The 23,198-nt window shown below is 39.4% G+C and overlaps 1 protein-coding gene across 7 annotated transcripts in view; it reads right to left on the bottom strand.

Moving 5' to 3' along the window:
• Nucleotides 1–23,198, bottom strand: part of TFDP2 (transcription factor Dp-2) — a 175,004-nt gene that overhangs the window by 54,616 nt on the left and 97,190 nt on the right. For 2 of the 7 annotated variants that reach the window (XM_060099578.1, XM_060099579.1), the window contains exons 1-2: nt 17,734–17,792; nt 4,580–4,748 (exon numbers count right to left, since the gene is read on the bottom strand). The exons of 3 other annotated variants lie outside the window; for them this stretch is intronic. In XM_060099578.1, the coding sequence (XP_059955561.1) occupies nt 4,580–4,664 (85 nt within the window). In that variant the 5' untranslated portion in view covers nt 4,665–4,748; nt 17,734–17,792. Of the gene's footprint in view, nt 1–4,579; nt 4,749–17,733; nt 17,829–23,198 lie in introns of those variants that run through there. 2 more of the 7 variants (XM_060099583.1, XM_060099584.1) reach the window with 2 other exon arrangements.

Here is a 23,198-nt window from a genome sequence, read left to right as displayed (position 1 = left end):
TTATCTGACAACTACTGGACATTAAGTTGTTTTTTTAGAGGAAAAAACATTTTGAGAGCTCATAATGCACACCATAGTTTATATCAGAGTTGAGAATTCCAGTTAGATCTTTATTAGAAATCATAGAACAAAAATAAATGCATGAAGTATAACATGAAATAGAATAAGTATCTATTAGAATTTCTTTACAGTATAACATTTTATACTAAAACCTAACATGTTTTCAAAATGCTGAGTTGGCAGTGTTCTTAGATTTTATCACAGTGGAGAAATAAATGATGCCACCTAGTTACTGATGGTGGAAACTATGAGATCTGTATAGTGTTTTCAAGTGATTTCAACAATTTAAATTTCAAATTAAGGTAGCAAAATGCCTTCCCCCCAAATGAAAAGCCAACCAATAATTTTCTGAACTACCATGTCAACTACTTAACTTCTCTGGACAAACTTCAGTTTACCAATGTTTCTCTTAGAAGATAAGAGTGTAATCCAATATAACAAAGGAGATCACACAGGAAGTGCGTGAAAGAGGGTCAATATTGAAACTCTGGGGGAAAAAACAACATTTAAGAGCAGGACCAGAAAGGCACCTCCTTCGCACTCTCCCTCCCCCTTCCTGAGCTCCCCCAAAGCTTGCCCAACTCCTGAATGCCCTTCTCTTGTCTCCTAACTCTCAGTAGGTCTCCTGCAGTAAGGAACTCAGGCCACCAGGCTCTTCTTCCTCAACCTGGGAACTTACCAGCACCCTCACATATTTTTATTTCTCTCTGAGTGGAAGATTCTCATATAAATTACTTCTTTCATGTGTGCTCTGCACTTCCTGTCTTCTCAGGGAACTCATGCATCAATTATTTACTCTGTCTTCTGAGTTTTCAACTATACCACTGGTTCCTTCCCTCAGTTTCTCTCTCTGCCCATCTGCCTTGTATTATTTCTCCTCAAATTCTACATTGCAAAATCAAATTCTTTATCTTTCTCATGCCCACTCAGCAAGGCCCAGTACCCAAATCTGCTTCTCCTTCTTGACAGATCATCAGGCACCCAGTGACCCAAACCAGAAACCATCAACCCCTCCTTATTCAACTGACTACCACATCCTACTTGTTACCTTCTTACCCTGGTTTCTTTATATTGCCGGTGCTTGTTTAATTTGGAACTTTATCAAATCTGGTTTGAAAACAGTTACTCTCTAATCCACAGGTTCACAACCCTGGCTGTGCAGTGGAATTATCTAGGAAGCAATAAAAAATGCCAGTGCCTGGGTCTTACCCCCAGAGCTTCTGATATAATTGAACTGGAGTCAAACCTGGGCATCAGACTGTTAAAGTTCTCCAGAGAGTTCCAAGGTGCAGCCAGAGCTGAGCCCCACTTCCCCGACTGGATATCCTACCTCAAACAGCTTTCCAACCCCTCTGCACATCTGTGAGAAATCAGTCTTTGCACGGATGAAACTGTTCTGGACACTCCCCTATTGAAGGCCTTCAGAGATTCCATGACACTTCCTAAAGGCCTCTCAGACGCCTCACATGACACAGAAGCTCCCGTTTGGAAATCTCACCCCACCTCCCTTCCCAGTTTCATCTTCAGCTACTCTGTCCACATGTACCCTAGGCTCCCATCAGGTTAAATACTTTGCAGTTCCAGAAAGGCCCCAGATCAACCACTCCAGCTTTGATGCACACTCTCCCTTCTGCTGGGAAGTCTCTCTCTACGGGGACAAGGCCTACCTTCCAGCACTTCAACATGGTACTCCTTACCATTTTCTGAGAAATCACCACGTGCCAGAGTCTGCTCTAGAGGCTTCCCATATATACATCATCTCATTAACGCTTAGGAGAACAGTGAGACATATATTATTGATGACTCCGTTTTACACATGAAATTAACACAGAGTGAGGTTAAACAGTCTGTACAAGGCCCCACCGGCAGTAAAGGGCCATAGTTCCACCTCCAAAGCTTCTGCTCTCTGTGTCACCTCCCCCCTGTTACGCGTCTCCAGCCTCTAGGGTCTAGGTCTTGGATGCCCTTCTTCTGGCTTTTCATAAAACCTATTATTATTTACTGTTAATTCTACTATAAGTAGGCTATGTTGTCAGCTTTGTATCCTAGCACCTGGTTTAGTCCCTGGCACCAAAGAGGTACAGGAAACAATAAAAACTGTTTGATTTGCACAGATTGGAGCTATTACCTTTCCTAATCTGGATGCCATACTTCCTGTAATGTAGCCTAAATTGTATCTTTTGTTACTTTTTAACAGGTGAAATAAATTGAAACACCAGGTCCTTTGTTTATTGTTTTTAAACATGACTGACCAACTGGTATTAGCAAATAGTTTCCTTACTCTGTAACTGTGCAGCTGATCTTTTATACAACATGCCTATACGTTATCAAATACGGTTTGATATTTGATATTTATAACCCAAATATGGTTATTCACCTGTTTAAGAATTCACTTAACTGGAGAATACTAATTTATAATTCCAGAGGGAGGAACAGGTCTGTAATTGATAGACATGTGACATAAACTCAGTCCTAGACAGGAGGGGAAACACCACCAATCCATGTGAGGAAGAACTCAGCCATGATAAAGTCTGGCTCTCAGATGGTTTTTTAAAATGACCTTAAGGCTGCTGAATGTTTAAGATGAGATCATCTGTGATACACCATATTAGAAACAAAAGCCAGAAACTTACAAAAAACTGTGAAGCAAGAAACATACAAAAAAAAATAATTAAGGTTAGGAAATGACCCTAAATTGAAACTTAACAGTAAAGACAAATTAAGAATATAAAACTTAGGTCAAAAACAAAAAGAAGGGGGACTTCCCTGGGTGGAACAGGGATTAAGAATCCGCCTGCTAATGCAGGGGACACGGGTTCGAGCCCTGGTCTGGGGGGATCTCAAATGCCGCAGAGCAACTAAGCCCGTGTGCCACAGCTACTGAGCCTGCACTCTAGAGCCCATGGTTCACAACAAGAGAAGCCACCACAATGAGAAGCCCCCGCACTGCAACAAAGAGTAGCCCCTGCTCGCCACAACTAGAGAAAGCCTGCGTGCAGCAACGAAGACCCAACGCAGCCATAAATAAATTAATTAATTAATTTATAAAAATTAAATTAAATTTAAAAAAGAAAGGGCTCCCCTGGTGGTGCAATGGTTAAGAATCCGCCTGCCAATGCAGGGGACACGGGTTCGAGCCCTGGTCCAGGAAGATCCCACATGCCACGGAGCAACTCAGCCCATGCGCCACAGCTACTGAAGCCTGTGTGCTCTAGAGCCTGCGTGCTGCAACTGCTGAGCCCGAATACTGCCCATGCTCTGCAACAAGAGAAGCCACCACAATGACAAGCCTGCGCACTGCACTGAAGAGTAGCCCCCGCTCGCCACAACTAAAGAAAGCCTGCGTGAAGCAACGAAGACCCAATGCAGCCAAAAATAAATAAATAAATTTAAATCTTAAAAAAAAATAGAAAAACCTCATTAAAGCCATATCTGTCATGGCAGTTAATATCAAAGAATTTATATGGAACTTAATAAACCTAACAAATTGATTCTAAAGTGTTTCTGGAAGAGTAAAGACAGAGAACAGCCAAGAAAAGTTTGAAAAAAGGAATAATGGGGAAGAGAGGAACTGTAGCCTCCCAGATTTCAGAATTATTACATAGCTAAAGGGACTGAAATCATGTGACACTGGCTAAGATGCAGACAAAGAAATTGACAAAACAGAAGTTAAAGTCCAAAATTTACGTCATTTATACATGAAAATTTTATATATGGTAAATAGCTTTTCAAATGAATGGAGAAAGGGTAGATTACTTAAGAAATGTTGTTGAGACAAGAAACTATTTGGATAAAAGAAATCTTAGATTTCTCATCTTGCAAAAAAACAAATCCCAGAAAGACCAAATGCTTACATATAAAAATTAAACATTCCAGGCATGTTACAGAATTCAGAAATCTTAAGTGAAAACAGACTGACAGATTTGACTACCTAAAAATAAATATTTTCTAAATAGCAAAAGACCCAATACACTTAAGACAAATCTCAGACTTGGTAAACAAATTTGCACAGGAATAGATGCTTAATTTTAAAAATAAAAAATTCACACTCACAAAAAGAAACTTTTTAATGTACCAGATTGATAAAGATCAAGAAGTCTGATAATGTCCTGAGTTGGTAAAGATGTGGCCAAATGGGTGCATTTAAAAAATATTTAGGGAATTCCATGGCGGCCCAGTGGTTAGGACTCCCTGCTTCCACTGCAGGGCGGCGGGGGGCACGGCTTCGATCCCTGGTCGGGGAACTAAGATCCCACATGCTGTGCAGTACGGCCAAAAATTTTAAAAATAAAAAAAATAAAAGATAAAAAATATTTACTTGGCACCTACTGTATGCCAAGTACTAATGCTAAGCGCTACGGATACTCAGGGCAAGTGAACTGTCCACTGCAGTCAAGGGGCTAACACTATTGGAGAGCCTTTCTGGATGACAGTCCGACAGTGTAATTAGAGAGGAGTTTGAGGACTGTGTGTTAGAGTATACATTTTTTTTTTTTTTTTCGGTACGCGGGCCTCTCACCGCTGCGGCCTCTCCCGTTGCGGAGCACAAGCTCCGGACGCGCAGGCTGTGGCCATGGCTCACGGGCCCAGCCGCTCCGCGGCATGTGGGATCTTCCCGGACCAGGGCACGAACCCGCGTCCCCTGCATCGGCAGGCGGACTCTCAACCACTGCGCCACCAGGAAAGCCCTAGAGTATAAATTTTTAAGTAAGTGCTTTATAAACATTATACACATTTTAAAGGCTCTTTCTACCTCAACCAATAATCTTTCAACTGCCCTCTGCTGCCCAAGTGGCAAGGTGATCCCTGGCCTCTGCAACAACGTCTCAGTTAATAATGGGTATACCCTCTGACCAGTAATTCCTCTGCGGGATGTGTATCCTAATAATCTAAGCAGATAAGAACAGTTACACATGTCCTAGGATTGCGGCACTGTGGATAAAAGCAAAACCCTGGAAACAATTTAAATGTTTAAACATCTTTGGTACATGCATATGATGGGATATTATAAAGTCCCTAAAACAATTACAAGTATGTATTGCCACGGAAGAATGTTCCCATTATAAGAGAGGATGATTAAATGGTATGATTCCATTTACCTTAAAAACTACATATACACATAAGTTTACATACGCATAAAGAGTCTGGCAAGATAACAATAACAGAGGTTAGCTCTGGGTGAGTAGTATGGAGAAGTGTTTTACTTTGTTTTATACTTTATTATTAATAAAGTTTTATGAACATGCATGCACCTGTTTTATAATGGGAAAAGCTATTGCCATTCTGAAGGAAAAAAAAGACAGTGACAGAGAATCAGCCACAGCTGCTGAAACAACAAGGTGAAGATCTCTAAATGAAGTACCTCTGTTTTAGAATTAGTAAAAATGAAATCTGTTTTAGAAGCAGTTAAAGGGGCTCTACTGGGATTTCAGTAATTGTAATATCCAGAAATAATAGCCACGTATTTAGACATAGTTTGCTTTCATCAAATCAACTAGGTTCAGCAGCAGAAATATAATTTTTTGGGCTCAAAAGGACATTTAAATAGGTTATGAACATCCAGTCTCCTGAAATTTCAGCCACATTAGGAGTAAACCAAACCAAGTCTAAACAATTTTTCTTAAGTTCCTGGCCTTAATTCATAGCTCCGTGGCAACAGGGTCCTGACACTGTCCAAAAGCCAATGCTTGGCACTTGATATATTTATTAAAAACAAAACTTTAAAGACCTGCCTGGATTTTGGTGCTGGCAGTTCCCTGAATTAACTAAAATGAGATCGATCATCTAGAAAAGGGGCTAAGAAAAGCTAACACTTATGCCAAACCCTGCACAGGCACAAAATTTCGGCTCAAATTTTATTTCGATTTCTTGAGTAACTGGAATCCTTCTGTTTTCCATTAGAATTGTCCAGACACCAAAGATTTCTTTCACTCATAATCCTTTGGGGGGTTTCAGTTGTAGTTAATCACCTTCAATATGTCCAATTAAAATGAAAAACTCAGTCAAATAATTGTGGTTTGTCTACATGAAGCCAATATAAATTATTTTTCACAGTACTGAACTTCTGGGGGAAAAATTATTTTTGGCCTGAATAAGCTTTGGGGAAAATCTTCACCCAAGCCTATATCACATTCTCCTAGAAGAACCTAATCAGTAACTTATTATAGGAAAGAATATGCTTATTTTATGGGTTTCTAAATACCTCAAATCAGAAGTAGTGTATATCCCATATATACAGGGTCCAAACTTCACAGGACAAGCTAAACTTACAGCCCTAAATGTAAGTTTAAAAATGACCTACATTGGGCTTCCCTGGTGGCACAGTGGTTAGGAATCCACCTGCCAATGCAGGGGACACAGGTTTGAGCCCTGATCTGAGAAGATCCCACATGCTGCAGAGTGCAGCTAAGCCCGTGCACCACAACTACTGAGCCTGTGCTCTAGAGGCCGCGAGCCACAACTACTGAGCCCGCGTGCCGCAACTACTGAGGCCCACGTGCCTACAGCCCGTGCTGCGCAGCAGGAGAAGCCACTGCAACGAGAAGCCTGCGCACCACAACAAAGAGTGGCCCCCACTCACTGCAACTAGAGAAAGCCCGCGCACAGCAACGAAGACCCAACGCAGCCAAAAATAAATAAATAAATTGTGGTGGTGTCTGTATGTGTTTGTCAAAGTTGGAGAACTCTAGGCTAAAAAGGGTTAATTCTACTATATACATGTAAATTATACCTTAATTAAAAAAATGGGAAAAAGTGACCTAGGCAATTTCATTATTTATTAGTAAGAAGCTAATTACAGATTATACAATCCTCTTGCTTTTCCTCTTCTGTTACCTTCTGCTATCTACTTTTAAAATTTATTTTATAAACAGGTAGTTCATGGATTTGTCTAAATTATATCCCTCCAGCTACCTTCTCTTTTGAAAACTTCCTGCATCATCACAATCTTTCCCCTTCTGCTGGATCATTCTTACCAGCACATAAACATGCATTTTTTCTTTCATCTTAAAAATAAAACACAAAAACAACTTTTATTAACCATACACAGCTCTCCAGCTACCAACTCTTTTCTGTTGCCCTCTACAGCAAAACTCACAAAATCTGTCAACATCTGCTGTGTCCACTTCTCCACTCTGTTTTCTTTAACCCACTCCCATTCCCGCCCCTCAGCTTCACTGAAACAGCTCTTGCCAAGATCACCTCCACGTTGCTAAATCCAATGGTCAATTCTCAGTTTTCAACTTAACCCTTAACCCACTAGCCGTATCTGATACTTTTTAAAAACACACCTTCTTTTCAAACACTCTCCACTTGGCATCCAAACCTCCGCTCTCTCTTGGTTCTCCTCCAAACCCACTGGTTTCTCCTTCTCAGTCTTGGTGGCTGGATCCTCCTCTCTAAAAACATTCGGGAGCCGCTTACATCGGTCCTCTGACTATTCTCTGTCAACTCTTCCTCACTAGGTGGTCTGACAGCTCCCGTGTATACTTCTCCAGATGAAACCTCTCTCCCAAACTTCAGATTCGTGTATCCAACTGTCATTTCAAATATCTCCATTTTGATGTTTAACAGGCATCTCAAACTTAACATACTCAAAACATAATTCCTGACTGCCCCCCATCCCACCCAGAAACCTCCTTCTCCCATCTCTCTCTTCATCTCATTAAATGTCAACTCCATTCTTCAACTGTTTAGACCAAAAGAGATCACTGTTGACCTTCTCTATAGCCTACATACAATCCATTAATAAATCCTATTGGTCCTATCTTTAAACATGTATCCTGAATAGAAAACAAACTAGTGGCTACCAGTGGGGTGGAAGGGGAGGGACAATATAGGGGTGGGGGAGTGAGAGGCACAAATTACTGGGTGTAAGATAGGCTCAAGGGTGTACTGTACAACACACGGAACATAGCTAATGTTTTGTAGTATCTGTTCATGGAAAGTAACATTTAAAAATTGCATATTGGGGCCTCCCTGGTGGCGCAGTGTTTGAGAATCTGCCTGCCAATGCAGGGGACATGGGTTCGAGCCCTGATCTGGGAAGATCCCACATGCCGCAGAGCAACTAGGCCCGTGAGCCACAACTACTGAGCCTGCGCATCTGGAGCCTGTGCTCTGCAACAAGAGAGGCCGCGATAGTGAGAGGCCCGCGCACCGCGATGAAGAGTGGCCCCCGCTTGCCGCAACTAGAGAAAGCCCTGGCACAGAAACGAAGACCCAACACACCCCAAAATAAGTAAGTAAATAAATAAATTTATTTATTTAACAAAAATTGTATATACTAAAAAAGAGGCAGATGGACAATGTAAAAAAAAAAAAACAAAACAACAACCCCAAACAATCTATGTAGCAAGAGGTGGCTGTGTCAGAACATTGCTGGTTTACATTTATGATGGTGGTCCTTATTTAAAATTTTTACTTAGTTCTTTGCTATACGTCTGTATCCATACCCACAGTAAAAATGATTTAATGTTTACAAAAAATAAAATAAAATGTTATCTGGAATATAACCACTTCTCATCCACTCCACTGCTACCACTATGATCCAAGTCACCATTTCTAGACTGAATTATTGCAATATCTTCCTGATTCATCCACCTGTCCTGCATTAGGTCCACCTCACCCCACAAAACTACTCCCAAGCTTTCCAATACAGCAGTCACTAGATCAGAGGCTATAAAGCACGACTTTAGTAGTTAGTACAACTGAGGACCTAATTTCTAAACGTATTTGATTTTAACGAATTTAAATTTAAAAATTGAAGCAATATAAAATATTTTCCCATTAAAAACAGCATTATTGTTTTGGTAGTACATTTCACCTCAATTGTTGAAAATTTAACATCTAAACAGAAATGTGCTCTAAGTGTAAAATACAGATTTTCAAGGCTAAGTAATCAAAACCTAACTCTCTAAAAATTTGATTATATTGATTACATGTTCAATGATAATGTTTCGGATATTGGATTAAATAAAATCTATCATTCAAATTAATTTTACCTGTTTCTTTTTACCTTTTTAAATGTGGCTACTAGAAAATTTTAAATTATGCAACTTACATTATCCTACTGAACAGCACTGCTCTATCTACCATCACACAGCAGTCAGAGTGATCCTGCTTTGTGGAGTAATTCTCTTTCAAACTCTCCAGTGGGGCTTTGCATCTCAGTCTGTGTGATGGTTTACAGAGCCCTGTGTCACCTGACCCCTCCCTTTCTGACCTCATCAGCTGTCAAATCTCTCCCTTCAATCCACTACATTCACCCAGGCCTCTTTGCTGTTCCTCAAACCATGACAAGCAAATTTCTCTCGTGGCCTTTGTCCTTAAAAGTTTCCTCTACCAGTAACTTTCTTTCCCCAGATATCTACATGCCTTATTCCCCAGCTTCCTTGAAGACTGTGCTCAGTTGTCCATGTATCAGAGATGCCTGATCACCCTACATCGACACTTCTTCACTTACTATGACTTTCCACCAGAGTACTTATCTGTATATGATGTACTGCAAATTTATACTTACTTGCTTATAATCATATAAGCACCCACTCTCAGAATGTTGAGTTCTATAAGAACAGGGGCTTTGTTATCTTATTCACTGCTGTATCTCCAGCACCTAGCACAGTGCCTGGGACAGAGCACAGTTCAACAACTATTTGCTGGATGGATGAATGAATGAATGAATGCACAAATACATGAATGTCTGCATGGAAGCATGTGATACAAATTCCGGAGACAGGAGTATACAGTTAAACTAAGTCTCCTCTCATCCCCGACCACCACCTAACCAGTCCCTTCCCTAGTGACAGCTACTGGTGCCAGTTCATATATAACCTTTCAGAAATACTCTAGGCATATACAAACATATATGCATACATATCCTTTTTTCCTTACACATGTGGTTTGCATATCAGTTTGCATGTTGCTTTTTTACCACTTAACAATACTATACCTATTTTAGATGTCTTTCCATACCTACGTACATACATATGTAATTTTGCTTCAATATTTACTTCATTAGCTATGTAATACTTCTTTTTATGGCTCTAGCAGCTTATCTGAGTCCCTTAATAATGGAAAGCTTTTAGTGTTACAAACATCATTAACAGTAAAATCTTTTATTACTACAAATAATACTGCAATGACTACACATATGTCTTTACACACATTGGTTGTACCAACTGGCTGTACCAATTCACCCTCTGTTCAGAAATGTATGAAATGTATTCATTTCCACATATCCTTACCAACTCAGTGTGTTATCAAACTTTATTGTTGTCAATCTTTAGGTTAAAAATAGTATCTCACATTGATTTTATTTTGGTTTTATTATTATGAATAAGAATGACGTGTTCTGTTTGAAAGTCATCTAAAGTTTCCTTCCTGAGAATTATGACCAACTTTCTATTGGCTGTTGATTTTTTTTATTGGTTGACTCTCTTTAAATATTGAAGGAATAAGAGTATTCTTTGTTATACCTGCTGAAAATATTTTTCCCAATTTGACATGTCTTTGGCTTTTATATATGATTTTCTTTCCACATTTTAAAAGAATGTTGTCCATCTCATAGTTCTTTCATCACTTTAGTGCCATTAAAAAGGTCTGTGAGTCTGTTTAAGTAAAAAAATAAAGGAGGTCGGAGTAACTGCAAAGTTTATTTATTTATCTTCGCTTCCCACCCTGGAGCTGCACGTTATACATGGGTGTGCTATGTTTTACTCATCTTACAGGTTTGGTATTTCCAGTTGGATATGCTGTTCTTTGAATTTAATTATCATTCGTTACATACTAAAGACTGTATTAAACATCCCCCCTGTTTTCTTATAATACTTCGATGTCTTCATTTTAAATTTCACATCCTTGACCATCTGGAATTTATTTGATGTGAGAAGTGAATGATCCAATTTATTTTTCCTAAACGGCTACTTTTAATGAGTAATCTACTCCCCCTCCCCCATGCTAACATGAAAGTCTACCTTATTGACTTTCTATTTGCTCCACTGATCTGCCTACTTACCTGACAGTATCATGTGCTTCACTTCATTCACAATTAACATTTCAAACAGAGAACAAGGAGACTCAGAAAAAGAAAAGGGTCAAGCATCTCTCTCCTTCCCACACTACCTTTTAATTATTTGTTAATAACTGTTTTAAAGGACTATCGATCAGTTTCAAATACAGTACTAATGAGGTCAAGTCACAGGTCGATTCTGGAATAGGCCCATTCAGTTTGCAAAGAGCAAAGATTCCACAACCTTCAGACTATATTTCTAATTTCAGCTGGCCAGCTAGAACGCAACATATGTCACTGAAGAGAGAGTAAAGTAGGGGGAACAATATGATGGCTCAGGGGATATCTATCCCCTTTATTTGAAAAATAACTCAGGCCCAATAGATCAACAGCACTATCTTCATAAATGAAACCCATATTAATTGCTCATAATTAATTTGAAAAGACAACATATCCAACTGGAAACAGAAAATCTGTAAGACAGTAAAATACAGCACATCCATGTATAGGGTGCATGTCAGGAATGGGAACTGAAGGTAAGTAAACCTTGCAGTCACTCTGACTTCATTCGTTTTTGTTTAAATATACTCAGATTTTTTTTTTTTTTTAGTTTTCATTCTATTTATAGGTTAGCTACTATAATGTGCATTACCTATATGCACCCTATAACACTGTTATGTTCTATTTTGTTGCATCTGTACTCTATCATGTTCACCAAAGCTTCCAAGATTAAATCCAAAGGCCACCATCCATTACTAAACTTTTTAACGTGGGTGACCATAATACCACTGCAAATGGTCAGGGTGAGAAATAGAAGATAAAAGTTCATAATATCTCCAAAGTATAATGGTTAAAGTGACCTCTAGAACCTCCCTCTCTGTATGTGGTTCCAAAATGGAAATCAAGTATCCTTAATGCATAGATAAAGACAGAAGATCTGAAATGCACATTCCTACATATCACAGGCATGGAAGCCAAAGCCGGGATGTTTTTGCAGCTGTCAGAGCACAGGACTTCTGGGATTTCCCCCCAGTGGACCACCTCACCAGAATCTTTCCAAAGAACTACAGAAAGGATCCTTGAAATGACCATAACAAAAAACAGCTCTACAGCCCTCGGGGTATACTCCTAATGGGTCAATAAATCTTTTAGGTCAGTCTTTCCTACATACTTTCCCTAGAGGATCAAGTCTTTTCTCTTGGCTTCCATAAGCATTTTTACTTGGAGGACACCTTTTAAAACAATTAGCTAGCTCCCTCTTTCTCTGGTATCCAGAACCATAAATGCCCCGGATTCTTCAACCTGAAAGGAGAAAAACATTTCTTTTTCCATCTTCCTACATGTCAGGATTTAAACAGGGCCTCTTCATTTCTTAGATGAACTCCTTAATTCAAGCTCTAGTATCTGGAATAGTATAATTGTTTTCATTTAGTTCATCAAACCTCAAAGCTAAAAGATCTTAGAAATCATTTAGCCCATTCTCACTGGGTTTCTTTTGCAGGACCCTTCCCTTTCAATACTTTGTCGACGTCCATCCAAAAACATGCATCTCATCTAGAGGCTGGATCCTACTGCTTCTCACTGGCCTCTTTATCTTTATTTAAAGCATGTCCTTTTGTCCTTTTTCTATTTACCCTGCTCAGACAAGGACATCTTTTAATTCTTAATTTTCTCATTTCTCTTTCACCTCCTTAATTAGAATTTCCCAGTTTTGGACACTCTATCTTCTGATTAATAATTAAATTAGTTCACCATATGGCCTCAAACAACTTGGTTCTTCCAAGCCTTCCCAGTAATTCTTACCAAATGTGCTTGGACATAGGATACAAAGGGGGTGAACAAAAGTGGGAGGGGGCAGTGTCCCTCTTATTCAAAATACATATTTCTGGGCTCCACTAAACACCTAAAGAAACCAGGTGGGAAGGCATATTTTAAACAAGTGCCTCAGATGATTATTAGGATCAAGCAAGACTGGGACAAACTGCTGCCAAGTGCCCCTTGCCTCTCTGTTCAAATTAAGGAAGTAATGGAGTCTAAGTAGACTCTTTCTACTACACTTACCTCTATTTTCATTTTAAAAAGAGAAAGGGCCAAGTGACCCTTATTTTATTATTATTATTATCATCATCATCATTTTTGTCTCTTGTTCTTAAATGCTGTATCTTTTCAATGTTTAGCCTATTTTCAACCACTACTTTTAGCACCATCACCACAGCCAACACACTTGCCAGATGGCATACAGACGCTGTTCGCATGCCTAGAAAAGAGTGTGAACAGAAAGTAGCACATTTTATCTGGTACCAAGGGCCACTGAATGCTAGAGTAGATCAACGCAGCTGGGTGCAACCACAAGGGTCAGAACTGATGAGCATTAGAACACCCAAAGGCACTGAATTGGAAATCACTCTCAAGAAGAAGCCCACAACCCTCTGAGATGGTAACCTGCCCCAGACAGTGTTAACAAATAAATCATTTTAAATTTACAGTCAAGAGAAGCTATTTTTCTAATATTTACAAAAGGTGGCAATGACTACAGACAGATCCAGAGTTTAAAAGGTGCGTTCTTAAAATAAATTTAAAACTTTAGGACACAAATTCAAAAAGACCAAAGACCACCCATGAATCAGAATTTCAAAGGCAGTTCTTTTCCTTAGCAAATAAGAAAAGGGATCATTATATTACATATGTCATGCTAAGTAGCTCATTCAAAATTGCATTGTTACCAACTTCTTATTTCAATAATATGTTCCACTGAGAGATATTACTGAAGCTATATTTAAACCACACTGTCAAGAGCAGGAACTCTTAGACACCAGTATCAACGAACTCTTTTGTATTAAAATCTTGCCCATTAAAAGATTCTGCTAAATTTTATATACAAGTTCTACTGGGTCTACTTGGCACACAGTAAGTGCTCAGTTAGAAGTCTCTTCATCTTTCTGTCAGAGAAATTGCCAAGAGAGCTGCCAAACTTTGCAAGAAAGAGCCAAATTCCGAAAACAAAGCCCCCTGCTGATGATCTCCAGCTTTAGAGTCAAGACCCAAAAGTTCACTTGAAAACGGGTTGCTTAAAACTTGGTAGAAAGGAAGAATGCTATTACACCCCTGGTTCCTGGAGCCACTTGCAAAACAGAGTTAGCTCATAATACACTTAAGGCATGACACTCACACCTGCTCCTAAACAACAGCGTAAAAGGTTTTCTCTTCAGAAAAATGTAGGTGTCCGGCAAATCTTCCCTCTGGCTTCCACACCAGAAATGAGAGATTTCTAGGTCACCGTCAATAGTTTCTAATTGCATAAAAATATGTAAGGCAGAGAGAATGTCTACATCAGTCACTCTCTGGGTATTCTGAATTGGAGAAAAATGAATAGGGAAGGCTCAGATTCCCCCAGACATCAGTTTTTGCTAAAGAGTTCACAATATAAGGCAGGCACCACAGGTGCTTCACTCCAGAAGTCTTCTTTCAGCCAATATATGGCTCTTAAACTGAAGGGTTAACAGTCTCAATTACTTCTGCACTGTTGCTAATGATGCTGTAATGTACTGTCATGCCTACATTTATGATAAGTGACACTTTTTTTTAATATAAATTTATTTATTTTATTTATTTTTACTTTTGGCTGCTTTGGGTCTTTGTTGCGGTGCCCAGGCTTCTCACTGTGGTGGCTTCTCCTGTTGTGGAGCACGGGCTCTAGGTGCGTGGGCTTCAGTAGTTGTGGCACGTGGGCTCAGTAGTTGTGGCTCACGGGCTCTAGAGCGCAGGCTCAGTAGTTGTTGCCCACGGGCTTAGTTGCTCCGTGGCATGTGGGATCCTCCCAGACCAGGGCTCGAACCCGTGCCCCCTGCATTGGCAGGCAGATTCTTAACCACTGTGCCACCGGGGAAGCCGCTGACACACATTTTTGATAACTGCAATCTACGATGCCATCAAAGTTATATATCACATGTGAGGTCACCAACTTTTTTTTTAGGGCTGTCTATTCCATCAAAACTATACATTTTTTGGTCAAAATTATAAAAGTTCTTACTCTAATCAAACCTATAACTTGGTAAATCCATTTTAAACTCCATGTAAGTTGGTTATCTTAGAAAAAAATGCAACTGCTCCATATTGCTATTCCTTAAAAAAACAAAATGTAGGGCTTCCCTGGTGGCGCAGTGGTTGAGAGTCCGCCTGCCTATGCAGGGGACACGGGTTCGTGCCCCAGTCCGGGAAGATCCCACATGGCGGAGCGGCTGGGCCCGTGAGCCATGGCCGCTGAGCCTGCGCGTCCGGAGCCTGTGCTCCGCAACGGGAGAGGCCACAACAGTGAGAGGCCCGCGTACCGCAAAAAAAAAAAAAAAAAGTACATAGATCGATTTTAAACTCAATCTTAATTCAAACAATGATCTGAAAAGTTCTGAAATCTCTAAATTCTATTGTCATTATTTGAAGCAAAGAAAATCTTCAGGGAAGCCCACAGATCCTAGCTCAGAGCAAGAGACATTTTTAATAACCTCCTTGAATCTTGCTACCTTTCCCAGTCCTTTCCTTAGACCAACTAAACATTTAGAAAATCGGTTAACATTTGCTCAATATGCAAATTTTGAATTACGGTTCAAAGAATTTTTTGGCTATTATATGTTATTACTAACTTTACAGTGTAGGGTAGGGCAAAATTTTAGTAAGTGCCTAACATGTGAAAGATCTAGCACTCAGCACTGGTTTTCTAAGAGCTAACTTTAAGAAATACATAAAGTTGTAATGTATATAAACACACAGTATATGGGAGCATAGAACTTCTCTTCGTTTTACTTGTAAAAGGATAGATTTTTACTTCACTCATGAACTCCACGAATTAAAAAACTATTTTTTGACTGCTTTCATTACATGCATTTTGCATCCAAGCTCTTCCTTCTTATTCTTTTCAGCAGATAAACATTCCCCTCTTTCCATTAGCTTACTTACTCTAACCTTACTATCTTTTTTTTAAAGAGGGAAGCTGCAACACATCATTTCAATTAAACTCAAAATATTTCTCCCACATTTCTTATTCAAAGATCTTTAGAAATAAGTCTCATGGCTTCACACTGAAGATAAAATAGTCTCTCACTAAATGCAAATGATGTTTCATACTGCAATTTCATTTTGAGCCTTAATACCTATTGTGTAATTACAAACTTTTGCCACCTAAGTATTCCTTATATATTTTATAATGGCTTCGTTTTTTTCCTAATATTCTTTATGACTTAATAATCATTTTCTCCATCACTTAAAAGGCACTAAAATTAGCTTTCTCACATTTCCACTAATTACACATAAAACTTTTTTAAGATTAAGAAAAGCCTCTTCAAAAAGTAGGTTACTCAGAATATGTTACTCTATACTGTTTCTCAAATCCTGAATGTAAAAGAATAAATTTGAAATGACTAAGTTTTCTTTATTCACTGATTAAGTCAGATTTATGGCCGCCCCTCCCCGTTTCCAGCTACTGTGAATTTTGAATGAAACAACCTCAATTGTAACAGAAGAAACATCTGTTGCTTTTTCTCTTCATCAGGGCTTTCCCAACTGAAAGAAAGCCTCTCTGCCTGACCTCCTCTCCCACTCCCCCTCCCCCGACACTAAGTTCCTTCAAACTTTTTTTTAAAGTACATGTATGATTGAAAATTGTACCGTGTCCATTTAAAATGTCATAGTTTACCTAGAGACATTCACTTTACTACAGTTCAAATAATGAGTAAATGTTATTTACATACATCACAAAACCAGAGATGTGACTGGGAGACTATTAATTATAACTAAAATACAGGCTTCAAGAGTATACTTGAAGTGATCAGCTCAAGTTGTCACACATTCCAGGCTCATGTAGTTATTGTTTTTGGTAAAGATTTTCTTCAAAGGATCCAGATTCATATAGGATCTTGCACTCTATATTTTCTTTGCCAATCCAACGCGAACATAATGGCAGTCACTACCCCAAGAGGCAGACACCAAATGGTGCCACCCAAACTCTCACACTGTGCCTCATAATAAACCATAAAGCAGTGGAATGCACCGGCCCCTTTATGAGCAAACAATGCCTGAGCTTCATTAGAATACAGCTGACATTTTCAAAGCACAAATACTTTTAAGAAAAATGTACTAGGAAAAAAAGAGAATGAAACAGCTATAAAAGCTGAAATGTTTTTGTAAGTGTCAGGTTTATTTCAAAGATCCTGAGGAAGCATATTTTGCTGTTGACAATTTCAAAGTTTTCGTAAATGGAAAAAAAAAAAGTAGAGTTAGAGGCAAAGCTTATTTTATTAACTACTGGAAAGAAATGAAAGTAAAAACTCACATCTGAATTGCACTCACAAGTAAGAACCACGAAGTACCTTTAATATTATTCATTTCTTTAACTGCTTCTTTAGTTCTTGCACGGAGAAAATGGAGCTCCAGAATTATCTTTATATTTCAATTGATTTATATAAGTAACTGAGTGATAAACTAAGCTTAATCTACCCCTCCCCCCCACCCCAACCCCCATACCCTGTAGCTTTCCTGTCTGCAACAACCAAGGACGTCTTGAATTCAGCGTGCTCCTGGCTATTTATCAATTTAACACTGCTGCTGTTGAAAGAATATAAAATAAACCCTGTAAAAACGCACCCAGCAGTAAGAAACAAAATGATCTCTCTTACCTGGTCTAATGAAGCATGCCTCTCACTGCAGTACCAACAACACTCTACAGTCTTTGTTACCATTCAGTGGAAACTTGAGACTGTGTCAGACGTGAGCAATCGAGCTCAGAAACACTCAATTTAAAATACTTCTCAGTAAAACTAAAAAGATGCTCAAGAAAATAGTTTAATTACTAGCTTTTAAAAGACATATGAATACTGTCTAATGCAACAAAGACACTTAAAAACGAACAAAGTACAGGTCTTACTGACTGTTTTAGAGAGAGGCTTAAAATAAAAGTGGTGAAACAATACAATGCTTAACTCCACCCTAACATTTTTCTAAAAATAACTTGAATTTTAACTGGCTAAAAACCAAGATGGAACTTACTTATGGAACCTGCATATTTCGAATTATACATGTCAGGGTATTTGCGGGCTCCGAAGCAGTCACAAAGCAAGGAGACCTTAGTGCATCTTGAAGGCAGAGCAAAAGCACCATGAGTTTCAGGGGGAAAAAAAAAAAAAAAAGGAGGAGAAACTCTTGAAAAACTAGTCAGGCTTTTCAACCTGTAATAACTGTCCAGCTCCTCTGGGAGGAAAAAAAAAAAAGTCCTGGTTCTGCCCCCTGAGATAGGAGGCTATGCTTCAATGCCAAAATGAATGACAGGCCCATTTCTGATATCAACAAAGAGCAGCTTAGTGGTGCTCGAATTTTTTTCACTTTCCCACACAGTTAGAAGTTCTAACTTTTTCAGGTTAGTACCTTTGTATCTAGGGTTAAGTACCTTTCTCCATTTTCTCGAGAGAACCCAATTATGTTGTCCTAGTTTTTTAAATGATTAATTAAAAATACATACCTAATTATCTTACTCGGTTTTTCCTCGGCAGGAAGCTGAACAAAAGATGACCTATTAAATTCCTTTCCAAATCTAACCTTTGCTATATCAGATTACCATATGACTAATTATTAATATTAATAGGCTGTTCCTGCATCCTGACAACGAGCACCAAGAAAAACAAAAAGTAGGTAACAAACATAAAAATAAGGTAAAGGAGACTATAAAATTTTCAACCAGCTCGGTGTAAAGATCATTTATTAAAGTACGTGTCTCTGATTATACAAATTCAAAACAATAAATGCTTCAGTCAACGGACATATGAGCCAAGCACTATTTTGGGCTCTGTGGATACAGCAGTGAACAAAAGCCAAATGAAAATCCCTGTCTTCAGTGGTTTATATCTCAGTTCCCTGCAAGTGTAACTCTCCTGGATGAATAAGGTACCTTTCCTTCTTTGATTAGGTACCACCTAATCTGAAATATTCCTCTCTGAAAGTATGTCTTGACAACAGCTCCAGCAGGGCAAGGATCTTGCGCTTGGTTTAGTGCTGTATCCCCAGTGGCTAAAACAGAGCCTGTTAGACACCCCAATAAACATACACTGAATGAAACAGATCCAACAGAGCTTTTTCTTAGTCAAGTTTTTCTTTGTAAACAGACTATGTACCACATATTACACTTATATACATACAGAGATATGTCAAAAATAATATAGCATAGGGTATAAATTAAATTGAGCTGCAAGTACATATTAGCTTAAAATTGAAAATACAATCTCTATGGCTCTGTATCTTTTCAGATTCAAAAATCTGTTTTCAATATCAAATATGAGGTCACTATAATATTTGAGTAAAGGAATCAGTTAAAATTCTATACACTAAGGTTTTGTGGACTAACAGTTTTCAGAGGAGTTTTGAATAAAAAAAGAATAAACTTGAAAATTACCCAGCATCCAATCAGTTTTGTGTATTAAAATCTAACATAGTTACATCTGTTTATATACCCACATTTGGAAATAATTTTAATCTCCCTATCCTGCTTCTCACCATTCTTGATCACCTTACCAGAAACCACACAGAATAAATAAGCACATACCTCTAACCTGTGAGGTTAGCCAGAAGTGATGGCCCATGTCACCCAAGGCCAGGATATTCAGGGTCTAGATATTGTCATACCTACTCTGTTACAGTCTTAAAAGGAAATTAAACTTTCTAATACTCAGGTACTCCGATCCTACTACTTCTAGTAGTAGGAAGTAGGCAGAGCATCCCCTCCCCGGCCCCCAGGGCTGGACAGTGACTTACATATTCAAATATTCTACCTGGAATAGTTAGTATATATTCTAACAATAAATTAACAGTAACCCAAGGTCAGGAAGACATTGTGATGACTGAGGTCAAGTAATGAATAAAATAACATGGGGCCAAAGCAGGATTCCATTGGTCCTGCAGGAGCAATGTTTTTTCTCCCTAACCATCAGTCATCTTTCCTTCAACAAATACTTATTGAGCACCTACTATGTATCAGGCACTGAGCTGGGCAGCAAATTGACCTGCTCCTTATTGTCTGCTCCAGAGATCTGACCTTAAGCCCTTCTCTACCATGTTTACTTGTCCCTGTTTCCCTTCCTTGCCAGTGCCCCCTTTCAACTCCCAAATTCTTCATTCACACTGTTCTTCATTCTACTCCTAAGCCTTTCTCAGCAGGCAGCTTGATCACTACCTTCTGTACGCCTTCATGAGTGTACGACATGTTGTGGGGAAGTTCATGAGTCTTCCCACTGGCATAATAAAATGCATCTTATGTAGGTTCTCCCAAACAATTTCTCCTTAATCTTAGATAGAAAATCTACTTAAGGGAATTCCCTGGCAGTCCGGTGGTTAAGATTCTGCACTTCCACTGAAGGGGGCCTGGGTTCGATCCCCAGTCAGGGAACTAAGATCTTGCAAGCCGCACAGAGTTGCCAAAAAAGAAAGAAAGAAAATCTACTTAAGCATTATATTATTTACAACTACTGATTATCTAGCAAACACCAAAGGGGACAAGCCATTCTCTTCCCCAAGTTTATAAGCTAACTTATTTGGACTAGGGTTTGCTATGTCTATTGGCCATCTGACCAAAGATTAACTATATTTTACAGATACATTTGTGATTCTATAGGCAGAAATTACACTGTGATAGCACAATAATCGTTTTTACTTGCCCCATGCCTGCTAAATATAACTATCTACCAGATCCATATCATGAGGGACATACCTGTTCACATTTTCAAGTAAAATGTCTAATCTCCCTGATGAGGGCTATGCCTAAAGCAAAGAGTTCCTGCTACCATTCGCATGGGTAAGTGTCGGTTTCTTTAAAATATCATATCGTATTTTTTTATGCACTCTCATGTTTACTGCAGCTAAGACATGGAAGTAATCTAAACTTCCAGCTATAAGATGAATAAGTTCTGGGAATCTAATGTATAGCATAGTGACCGTAGTTAACTTCACCTTTGCACCTCCTCTTCCTCTACCTTTTAAATGTAGACATCTTTCAAGGTTCTGCCCTTGATGCTCCTTTCTCCAAGATTTATATTTCCTCTTTGGAGGACATTACCCATTTCTATGGCTTTATCACCTCTATGTAGACGACTACAAAAATGTATACTTCTAGTCTTGGGCTTCTCTGCTCTAAACTCTTATTTGCAATGGCCTATCGGACATCTCTGTCTACAAGTCCCACGATGTCAACGCAACTTCTGAAGGATTGAGCTCCACGTCTACTGTCCCACAAAGCAGCTCACCCTCCTACATTCCCCATCCGTGTTACAGGCATCATCATCCTGAAAAGAAAGTGATTTTCTATTCTTGCCTCTTCCTCACCATCCAAATGACCACATTGTTTCCAGGTGGTTTTTTTTTTTTTCTAAAACACACATCATTTCCCTGATTTAAAAAACAAAACAAAAGAAATAAGAAATACAACTTTTTGGGCCTCCCTGGTGGCGCAGTGGTTGAGAGTCCGCCTGCCGATGCAGGGGATACGGGTTCGTGCCCCGGTCTGGGAGGATCCCATATGCCGCGGAGCGGCTGGGCCCGTGAGCCATGGCCGCTGGGCCTGCGCATCCGGAGCCTGCGCATCCGGAGCCTTTGCTCCGCAACGGGAGAGGCCACAACAGTGAGAGGCCCGCATACCACAAAAAAAAAAAAAAAAAAAAAAAAAGAAATACAACTTTTGATGACCTCCGGATGGCGAGAGCTGCCCTATCAACAGTGGTAGCCTTAGCCATATACGGCTATTTAAATTTAAACTGATTAAATTTAAATAAAATTAAAAATTCAATTCCCAGTTGCACTAGACACATGTTCAGTCCTCAACATGTGGCTAACAGCTTGCAGATACAGAACGTTTCCATCATCACAGAAAGTTCTATCAAACATCTTTGGTCTAGACAATAATAGCAAACGACCCAAGACTGCTGCCTAAATTTTCCTCAATCTGGCCCCCTTTCTAAACTTATCTTCTACCAAAATCCCTTTGCGTGCTTTAGTCACAGCTGAATTAGCGGAGCCGAATGAATCAAGGCGAAGGCTTTCCAGGATGAGGGAGGCACTTGCCAGTACCTCAGAGAAGGATCTATGGAAAGGGAAGAAACCAAAGGCAGACATAGTTCACTAAAGCCCTCACAAGTTAGGGAGGGACAGCACTTTAGACCAAAGATTTTCAGCCCTAGAGAAAGAATACGTTACAGTGGAGAAAGCATGAGCACTGGAGTCACAACACTTCACCCAAATTCAGGTATTAGTTGAGTTATAAGGTAAAGAAACTCAACTCATACTAGTCTGACTCGAAAAGAAATTAGTTGGCTCAACTGGCTAGCTCACCGAATGCAAGAAAAGGTTAGAGAACCAAACTAGGAGGGTCAGGGGGAGCAGGGTCTCAGGAACTCTCAGGCTGCTAGGACTGGGTCTGTCTTGACTCCTTTCTTTTACCTCTGATTTTTCTCTCACGCCAGCATCATTCTCTTTCACTACAGGTTAGTATTCTTCAGCTGGTGGGAAACATGGTCATTGACGTGTCACTAGTTTTATATCTTACAGATTCCACCAACCCTCTCTCAGCCTGTGCCTTAACATACCAGGAAGACGTTCATTGGCTGAATTTGGGTCAGGCGCTCGTCCTGGCCAGTGAAATGTTGTCAAAGCGATGATGTGCTGGGGAACAATCAACTGTGGCCAGAAGGACATAATCACGAAAATGGAGTAGCTAGGTAGATGAGGAAGAGATCTGTGGAGGGGTTTCCAGGCATCTCACAGATGCCACTAAAATCTCTAGCTGAATCATTTAAATGTAAGAGAGTAAATGATTTGCCACTAATCTAGTAAAAGGTAAAGTCAAGATCTAGCTCTAGGTTTTCTGACTCTGATGTCTGTACTCTTTTCATTAGAATATTCCTAAATCATCCAAGGGTTGGGGGCGGGGTTGGAGGGAGGGGTTGGAGGGTAGGTGAGGGTATGTTATCCACTTATCTCTTTAAGCCCACGCTGTTCACTTTGTAATAGACTCTTCCCTAAGCGGCAAGAACTTTAGCTTTCAAACTTCCTTCCCTTTTCAGAAACTTTCATTTTTCCCTCTTCACTGAGTTCACCTTAACGTGTA

This window comes from Mesoplodon densirostris, chromosome 5 (assembly GCF_025265405.1).
Source record: "Mesoplodon densirostris isolate mMesDen1 chromosome 5, mMesDen1 primary haplotype, whole genome shotgun sequence".
In the NCBI taxonomy this organism is placed as follows: Eukaryota; Metazoa; Chordata; class Mammalia; order Artiodactyla; family Ziphiidae; genus Mesoplodon; species Mesoplodon densirostris.
Note: the sequence above shows the minus strand (reverse complement) of the source record. Positions and strands in the feature narration are given on the sequence as shown.